Source organism: Entelurus aequoreus, linkage group LG04 (assembly GCF_033978785.1).
Source record: "Entelurus aequoreus isolate RoL-2023_Sb linkage group LG04, RoL_Eaeq_v1.1, whole genome shotgun sequence".
Classification (NCBI taxonomy): domain Eukaryota; kingdom Metazoa; phylum Chordata; class Actinopteri; order Syngnathiformes; family Syngnathidae; genus Entelurus; species Entelurus aequoreus.
This window is the reverse complement of record NC_084734.1, coordinates 12,864,764-12,874,307: the sequence shown is the minus strand read 5'-3', so window position 1 is coordinate 12,874,307 and position 9,544 is coordinate 12,864,764. Positions and strand designations below refer to the sequence as shown.

General features: G+C 41.5%; 1 protein-coding gene across 2 annotated transcripts in view; it reads right to left on the bottom strand.

The window, feature by feature from the left end:
* Positions 1–971: 971 nt before the first annotated feature.
* ubl3b (ubiquitin-like 3b) overlaps positions 972–9,544 on the bottom strand; it is a 46,872-nt gene continuing 38,299 nt past the window's right edge. The window contains exons 6-7 of one of the 2 annotated variants that reach the window (XM_062044263.1): positions 2,474–2,560; positions 972–2,443 (exon numbers count right to left, since the gene is read on the bottom strand). In XM_062044263.1, coding sequence (XP_061900247.1) covers positions 2,508–2,560 — 53 coding nt within the window. In that variant the 3' untranslated portion in view covers positions 972–2,443; positions 2,474–2,507. Of the gene's footprint in view, positions 2,561–9,544 lie in introns of both variants that reach the window. The other variant, XM_062044262.1, reaches the window with a different exon arrangement.

Below are 9,544 nucleotides of genomic sequence, written 5' to 3'. Positions count from 1 at the left end.
GGGGGTCTTTGCTGGAGCTGTTGTCCCCGCGACCCGATTCCGGATAAGCGGTTGAAGATGGATGGATGGATGTTTCTGTTCAAAATTGTTTGAAATGTTTAAATATTAACTGTCAGTTTACTGTACTGTGCCAACTGTACTACTATGAGAGTACATATTTTCTATTGTTTCATCGAAAATAAAACAGCAAAGTCCATTTGGCTGTCATCTGTTTTAATTATGAGACAAAATTGTGTCAGAATCATGATTTTTTTATTTCATGCTTGAAATAAGAAATTATTACTTTAAAAAAGTAGTTTTATACTTGTGAGTGTTGATGACACAGCTTTGCATCAGTTGATATTCTAGTTTCAAGCATGTTTTACTCAATATAGGTCATAACATCTCAGCAACAAGCTGTAGTATCTTACTGAGATCATTTAGGACCAAAACACTTAAAAGAAGTAAAAGAATGATCTTATCAGACAGAAAATAAGCAAATATCACCCTTATTTGAGATATTTATTCTTAGATTTCACTTTTTGCAGTGTAGTGTACTCACCCATCGATGATGCTCGGTGTAGGCGTTCTCAAGGCTAGACACATCATGTCAGTAACTGTCACACAAGTGTAAAAAGAAGCTGAGTAATGCAAATGAAAACAATACGACAGTAGTGTTAGTGTGCACTTACCCATGACTTGGATTATGCAGACATGCAAAGGACTATAAAGAGAAAGATCATTCTGCTCCTTTATTGTCGTTGACTTGAACTGTTGTACTTAGCAGCCAGGACACACTTGCTTCCACTATGTTGCAATATCCAAAGAACCTACATTGTCAACATTGTACAGCTTTTTTTGTTTTGTTTTTAAACCAGAAATTACTCTTTTTGACTAAAGAAATAGACCACAAAAAACAACTGAAGTTGTGTTCGATTTCTGTTTTTTCCTACCACTGGTACTGTTGAACACGCACAAAAAACACACAAAAGTCAAAGAAAAACAAAAACCTTTTTGAGACATCAGTGATTTTTCCAGAACATTCTCCAAAACGTACACGTCAAGAGGCTTTGGAGTTTGACGTTGCACTGTACTTGTACAAAAAGTGGCTTTTTTCAAATCAAGGTAATGCAACCGTTTTGTGCATGTGTGTGAGGAATTTATTTCAGACATAAAGTATTATTATTATTCACACTTCTTTACAATACGCCATAAAGTCCGGCGGTCATTTTCAATACTTTAAACAACTTGACAGTAAAAGTCGACCATTTCCAAGACAGCCTATTAATTAGGTAAAAAACAGACGATGAGGAAAGACTTTGATTAGTCAACACAACCCCAAAGCAGCCGCTCTGATCTCGACACCAGCTTGCCTCCTCTAGAAAAACGGTGGCCTTATTTAAAGATTTACTACTTTATGATACAAGCTTTGATATACACCACATTGCGTGTTAGTTTGTACATGTATTCATACTGACTTAAGTTCATAGCAGTGATAATGAAAAACAAAAAGATACTCAAAAGAAAGAAATGGAAACTTTTTCCCACTGTTAGCACATTTTTCCCCTTTTTCTCACCGTCAGCATCACACACACACACACAAACTCACACAAAGTCGCACGCTCCGAAATTGGAACAAATACCTATACACAAGATAAAAATCGATATATTTAAATTTCAATATTAATGATATTACTGGATTCCACGATAAAAGGCAAACAAGTAAAGACAGCATTCAAATGAAAAAGGAGCCAAAAGAAAATCCCTTTTTCTCCCCCCTCTTAATGCTTCTTCATGCGCGTGGGAGGAGCTTTCGCAGCCATCGTCAACTTTGTAAGTGGACTGGCCTCACGCTCTCCTCCCGTGACCGCAGAGAGGTCAAAGGTCACGCCTGGAGGCGAGACGAGAGCCCGGCTGCCGGTCTGTTCCCCCTTTTTCTTCAAGAACATTTTAAAAATTGGTCCAAAGGAGCGAACACAAGTCATTTTCATGGCACGGACGCCACCGGTGCTGAGGCAGAAACGTGGGAGGAAGATGGCACAATTTGTCTCTGTTCCTCCGCTGTAGAGGAAAAATAACATCCATGGAGGAGGAGAAGGAGGAGGAGGAACACCACACACTTGCCGTTAAACTGGTTAAGTGCATTAAGGGGTTAACAGCGTTCAGTCTGCAAATGCATCCGGCGCAATATTTTTTTTTTCCTTCTTTAAAAAGGTGTCCAGCGAGGGCACGGTCGATGGCGATGATGTCACAGGGCGACCGTGATTCTTGTCGTGTTCGCAGTCAAGTGTGGATCAGTTGGCACAACAGAGAAAAAAGCCTCCAACAGGACGAAAAAAATCCAACCAAACATCAACTAAACTTCCAGTGATTCAGTCCACCGCTGACAGAATGACCAGCAAGAGGAAGGGGATGGTGTGTGTGTGTGTGTGTGTGTGTGTGTGTGTGTGTGTGTGTGTGTGTGTGTGTGTGTGTGTGTGTGTGTGTGTGTGTGGTAGACGGAGAAGGGTGTAGGAAAGGTAGATTCCTTACAAGAGGAGACAGCAATTGCTCTCTGTGGTTTTTTCTCTGTTCCGTTGACCTAGAAAGAGCACAGAGAACAACAAGTGAGAGTTGGCATTGTGGCGAATTCATTGTGGATCAATCATGCCTCGAAGAGATGAAGGTAGAGCAGACTGATGGTTTCTTTGTCTACTTTGCCGCCTAGAGCAGTGTTTTTTAACCACTGTGCCGCGGCAGTTTCATGTCTTCCTTAGTGCAATATTTCCCGTACCCGCTTTGTTTTAGCAGTCAAGAATAGGGTTGTCCCGATCCGATATTTGGATCGGATCGGCCGCCGATATTTGTCCAAAAATGCGTATCGGCAAGGCATGGGAAAATGCCGATCCAGATCCAGTTTTTTTTTTAAATTCCGGTCTGTGTTTTCCAATGCACCGATTTAAATAATACAGTTCACTTTTCTGCTGCTCCCTAATTTCCGTTCCGCATTTTCCAGCACACCTTCAACACATCCACAGGTCTGTGTCCTAACCGTCCTAATCGGAAGCGGATGCCGGTTCCTGGTTCCGAAAGGCGAGCGGAAGTTACCGGTAAAAATGTCAGCTGTGTGCATACTTGCCAACCTTGAGACCTCCGATACCGGGAGATGGGGGGGGGGTTAATAGGGGAGTATATTTACAGCTAGAATTCACCAACTCAAGTATTGAGTATATATACATATATATATATATATATATATATGAAATACTTGACTTTCAGTGAATTCTTGAATTTCAGTGTTCCGGGGGCTATCCAGTAGATGGCAGTATTGTCCTGTTTAACTTCTCCTCCGTTCATGACTCGGCCACCGTGTTCAATGGAGAAGTCTGTTTTACAAAATGTACAGGCAACATAATTACATAACCCATCCCCTTCGAACTGTCCTGGATGAACTGAAATTCTTGTTTCCATTCGTTTTGGAACTTGCAAGCGTATTTCTTCATCTTGCTCGTCGACGGCGTCGCCATGTCTGTAACTTCCTCGTTCTTCTGCTTCGTCTCCTTGTTGTGTGCGCAGTTGTGCACTCTACTCTCTAAAAGCCGTAGATGTTATGACGTCATTGGGCAGGCAAGCTGTTTATATTGTGGGAAAGCGGACGTGAGAACAGGCTGTCCCCACTTAGGTCCGCATTGAGCTGGAGGGGGCGTGGCCTCCAGCTCCGGCTGAATACCGGGAGTTTGTCGGGAGAAAATTTCTGCCGGGGGGTTATCGGGAGAGGCGCTGAATATCGGGAGTCTCTCGCTAAAAACGGGAGGGTTGGCAAGTATGGCTGTGTGGGATTATTTTACCCTACAAAACGAAAAAGATGAAGAGGTGGAGTGAAAAACATGCCACAGTAAAGTCAAGCGTGGTGGTAAAGTTGTAAGACATTTTAATACAACAAATCTGATCAAGCATTTAGCGAAATACCACCGTAAAGAATAGGAAGAATTTCTAAAGAAAACTGAGGAATAGAAAAAGAAAGGTCCTACCCAACTAACTCTGACAGAAACGTTGGCGAAGCGGGACATACTGCCACCGAACAGTGCTAAAGCCCAGGGGATAACTAGACTCATTCCCGAGGAAATAATTCTGGATGATGAGCCGTTATCTCTCGTGAGTAAAGTGGGCTTTCGACGCGCCATCCAACACATCTCCCCATTATGCTCGGACTGCAGTCAGGGGGGGGGGGGGGCAAACAATTGAAGGGAGTGTGTAGATATATATATATATATTTTTTAAAGTTTACACTTGTTCAAGAGCAAGTATTGATGCTGAGTTTTAGACATTTTATACCACTCAGGTTGTTTGTGTGTTTTGCTTTTTTTAATAATGTTTACAGCATTATTTGCACTTTATACTGTTCACTTTTTTACTGTTCAATGATGCCATTTCTGTTTGTCATGTATAATTTTGTCTATTTTGTGTATATCCTTGAATAAACAGGTCAGTTTCTTGCTACCAACCATTGTGTATTATTCAAACTCACCTAATTCAGCTGGCTAGTTGTTATCAAGAGTACTAAAACCCTTTTCAACATGTATCTGACAACTAAGTAGGCTAAAAAACTTTAAACTTTAATACACGCTCGGATAGGCCAGTATCGGCCTGTATCGGTATCGGATCGGAAGTGAAAAAACATCGGTATCGGATCGGAAGTGCAAAAACCTGGATCGGGACATCCCTAGTCAAGAATATTTCAGTTGTTTTTATCCTTCTTTGTGGAGACATTGTTGATTGCCATGTCATGTTCGGATGTACATTGTGGACGCCGTCTTTGCTCCACAGTAAGTCTTTGCTGTCGTCCGGCATTCTGTTTTTGTTTACTTTGTAGCCAGTTTAGTTTTAGTTTCGTTCTGCATAGCCTTCCCTAAGCTTCAATGCCTTTTCTTAGGGGCACTCACCTTTTGTTTATTTTTAGTTTAAGCATTAGACACCTTTCTACCTGCACACTGTCTCCCGCTGTTTCCGACATCTACAAAGCAATTAGCTACCTGCTGCCACCTACTGATATGGAAGAGTATTACACGGTTACTCTGCCGAGCTCTAGACAGCACCGACACTCAACAACAACACATCATTTGCAGACTATAATTACTGGTTTGCAAAAAAATATTTTTAACTCAAATAGGTGAATCTCCCACGCACACCAGACTCTATCTCACAGTGCACTAGTGTGCCGCGGCACAGTGGTTGAAAAACACTGCCTTAAACTATATCCAATCTTATTTACAATCCGCAAAGTATGTAAAAACACAATTCAAACAGCCGCTTTCTCACAGTCTCTTCAGTCAAAAACTCAATCAGTTAATCAGCCCTTTTGTGGGCTATCTTATTAGATAGAGAAAAAACAAGTAACCTATTGACTACAACTCAATTAAATGGCGGACTCGTGCAAAGCTCTTCAGGTGAACCTCTACCACAGGGGTGTCCAAACTTTTTCCACAAAGGGCCGCACACTGACGAGTCAAAGCATGCGGGGGCCGTTTTGATATTTTATTTTGTAAAAAAACAAAAAAACATATCTAAAACAGACAAATTTACAGACAAAACAATGTGTCTGCTTTGTATGAATTATTAGTATTAAAATTAGCTACCATATTTGCTTATTATCTCCCTCTCCCTCTCCATGCGAGACAGGCTCATTCTTTGGCTATTTTTAAGACCCTTCTTAAAACCCATTTTTATTCACTGGCTTTTAACCCAGCATGAGACTTTAAACTGTTTTTAACTTTTTTAACGTTTTTTTACTTTTTAACTGCTTTTTATCTAACAAATTGTTCTTAGGGTAATTTGTATTTGCTTTTTAAATGTGTATTTTACTTATGTTTTAAATGTTATTTTTTAGTGTGTCCTTTGCCTCTATTTCTTTGTGGTGTACAGCCCTTTGTTCTTCAACTGTGCTTGTTTTTAAAGGGCTTTATGAATAAAGTTGGTATGGTATGGTATTATGCTTACATTTTTACTGTTGTATTTTTGTCTTATTTTATTTCAACAATATGTCGCGGGCCAAAAAACTTGAGTTGCGGGCCGCAAATGGCCCCCGGGCCACACTTTGGACACCACTGCTCTGCCTTATACAGTGTTGGGACTAATGCGTTATATTGGTAACGCGTTACTGTAACCCCGTTAGTTTCGGCGGTAAATAGTAATCTAACGCGTTATTTTTTATATTCAGTAACTCAGTTACCGTTACTACATGATGCGTTACTACAGTATCAGTTAGAAACAGAAGATCTGAGTGTTTTATTGGAGAGTGCAGTGTTGTTCTTCTGAATCTTCCTCTGTCACAAGCCGGAGAGAAGAAAAGAGGCGCGCTCTGTGTGTGTGTATGGGTTTTCGCACGTTCAGTCCACACACAGCGTGGTCATAGCGAGCGGAGTAACGAAAGAGCTTCAACGACCCGCGCCATTTAATCGGTGTGTTTATAGGTGCAGACTCCGTTGTGCAAAACGAGGGTTTTAAACACATGCTGAACGTGCTTGAGCCACGTTACGACATCCCGTCGCGCACCCACTTCAGCGATAAGATTGTGCCAGATCTTTATGAGCAGGAGAAGAAAAAAGTTGTGGATGAACTATCCCGAGCATCATCTGTTGCGCGCACGACAAGACGGGTGGACGTCAAAGGGAACTATATGACGATAAGCGCTCACTTCATCACAGCAGACTGGCAGATGAGGAGACACGCCCCCTCTACGAGGGTCACCTTGCGCAGGTACTGGCACAAGCAGTGGAGGAATGGAAGATAAAGATATCCCAGTCACACGTGATAATGCCAAAAATCAAATAATTGCAGTGAATGAGGCAGGACTGGGACCACAGATACCAGTTCTCCTTCTATGCCACATCAATATGGAATGCACTCCCAACAGGTGTAAAAGAAAGGGCATCTCTATCCTCCTTCAAAACCACACTAAAAGAACACCTCCAGGCTACTTCAACCCTAAACTAGCAAACTTCCTTTCACATCCTACCTCCCCGGATTGTAAATAATCAAATGTAAATAATCAAATGTAGATACTCTCTGATCTCTCTCTCTATGTCCACTACTTGCTGTGCATATCCTACCAAGTCAGTCCTACACTGTTCCAATGTCCATTTCTCTGATGATGCAATTGTTGATGACTGAAGTGTTGATATCAACCAAACCTAACCCTCCCCCCCTCCACACCCCGGATTGTAAATAATTCAATGTATATACTCTGACGTTTATCTTGTGTGATGACTGTATTATGATGATAGTATATATCTGTACCATGAATCAATTTAAGTGGACCCAGACTTAAAGAAGTTGGAAAAACTTATTGGGGTGTTACCATTTAGTGGTCAATTGTACGGAATATGTACTGCACTGTGCAATCTACTAATAAAATTCTTTATCAATCAATCAAATGCTTTGCACATGTAGTGAGTTTGGCATCACAGAAGGGAATCTCAGTCAATCGGATGGAGCGCCTGCTTGGGGGGGATCAGTTTGGAGGTTTCCTACTTCCACCCAAGCACAACAGCTGCTCATGTGTTTAAGACAAAGCAAGAAATGCTAAAGCTGCCTACTCATAAGCTCATACATGATGTCCCAACGAGGTGGAACTCCACTTATGATATGTTGGAGCAGCAGGCAGCTATATACTCTGCATTGACCTACAAGACCCTGAAGACAAAAGTCAAAGACATCATCACCCTGTCTGATGATGATGTGAGAGCGGCAGAGGAGGTCCTCCAGGTGCTTAAACCCCTCAAAACTGTTACATCTCTACTGAGCACTGAAGCTTCACCATCTGAGTCAATGATCCTGCCACTGAAAACAAGGACTCTACAATAAATGGCCAGTGTGGAAGACAGCACCATCACTCCAGATGTCAGGCTTTATTTCACTACCTATGTTTCAAGGAAGATGATGTGCCTTCTTATATTGCACTTTAAGTTGTTTTTTTTATTAATGGTCATTGGTCCAAGTTTAAAGAAAGGAGAATGCCTTTTTATGTTGCACTGTTTTTAATTAATTATGTTAAAAGGAAGATAAAAATGCATGTCAAGTTGATCAACAGATTGTATTATTCTCCAGTGCAATAACAGTACTGAAATGAAGGCTAAAAGGGCATTAATGGGAGCTTTAAAAAAAAAAAAAGAAGAAGAAAAAAATAAGTAACTAAATAGTTACCTTTCACAGTAACACATTACTTTTTGGTGTAAGTAACTGAGTTAGTAACTGTGAAGTGAAGTGAAGTGAATTACATTTATATAGCGCTTTTTCTCAAGTGACTCAAAGCGCTTTACATAGTGAAACCCAATATCTAAGTTACATTCAAACCAGTGTGGGTGGCACTGGGAGCAGGTGGGTAAAGTGTCTTGCCCAAGGACACAACGGCAGTGACTAGGATGGCGGAAGCGGGGATCGAACCTGCAACCCTCAAGTTGCTGGCACGGCCGCTCTACCAACCGAGCTATACCGCCCCACGGAACTGAGTTACTTTTCAAATAAAATAACTAGTAACTGTAACTAGTTACTGGTTTTAAGTAACCAACCCAACACTGACCATATATGGAGATATCCGCCAACGTAACTATGGCAAAATATGTCATTAAAGTCTCACATTCCAGTTTTTTTTATTAATATCTCTGTTACGCCTCCATGGTTTAGATCAAGCCTGGGCAATTATTTTGACTCGGGGGGCCAAATTTAGAGAAAAAAACTGTGTCGGGGGGCCGGTACATCTATTTTTAGGAACACTAATACAAAAACTCACAATAATGTCTGATTAAAATCTAAAACCGTTATGACAGACCGCCTTAAAGGCCTACTGAAACCCACTACTACCGACCACGCAGTCTGATAGTTTATATATCAATGATGAAATCTTAACATTGCAACACATGCCAATACGGCCGGGTTAACTTATAAAGTGCAATTTTAAATTTCCCGCCACACTTCCGGTTGAAAACGTCTAGATATGATGAGTATGCGCGTGACGTCAACGGTTGATACGGAAGTATTCGGACCCATTGAATCCAATACAAAAAAAGCTCTGTTTTCATCCCAAAATTCCACAGTATTCTGGACATCTGTGTTGGTGAATCTTTTGCAATTTGTTTAATGAACAATGGAGACTGCAAAGAAGAAAGCTGTAGGTGCGATCGGTGTATTAGCGGCGGACTATAGCAACACAACCAGGAGCACTTTGAGGATAGCAGACGCGCTAGCCGAACGGCCTCACCTTGACTTCCTCCGTCTCCGGGCCGCCAACCGCATCGGTGATCGGGTGAAGTCCTTCGTTGTACCGTCGATCGCTGGAACGCAGGTGAGCACGGGTCGTGATGAGCAGATGAGAGCTGGCGTAGGTGCAGAGCTAATGTTTTTAGCATAGCTCTGTCGAGCTAAGTTAGCTTCAATGGCGTCGTTAGCAACAGCATTGTTAAACTTCGCCAGGCTGGAAAGCATTAACCGTTTATTTACATGTCCAGAGTTTGGTAGTATTGTTGATCTTCTGTCTATCCTTCCAGTCAGGGACTTATTTGTTTCTATATGCAGTAAATCCCGATGCTAT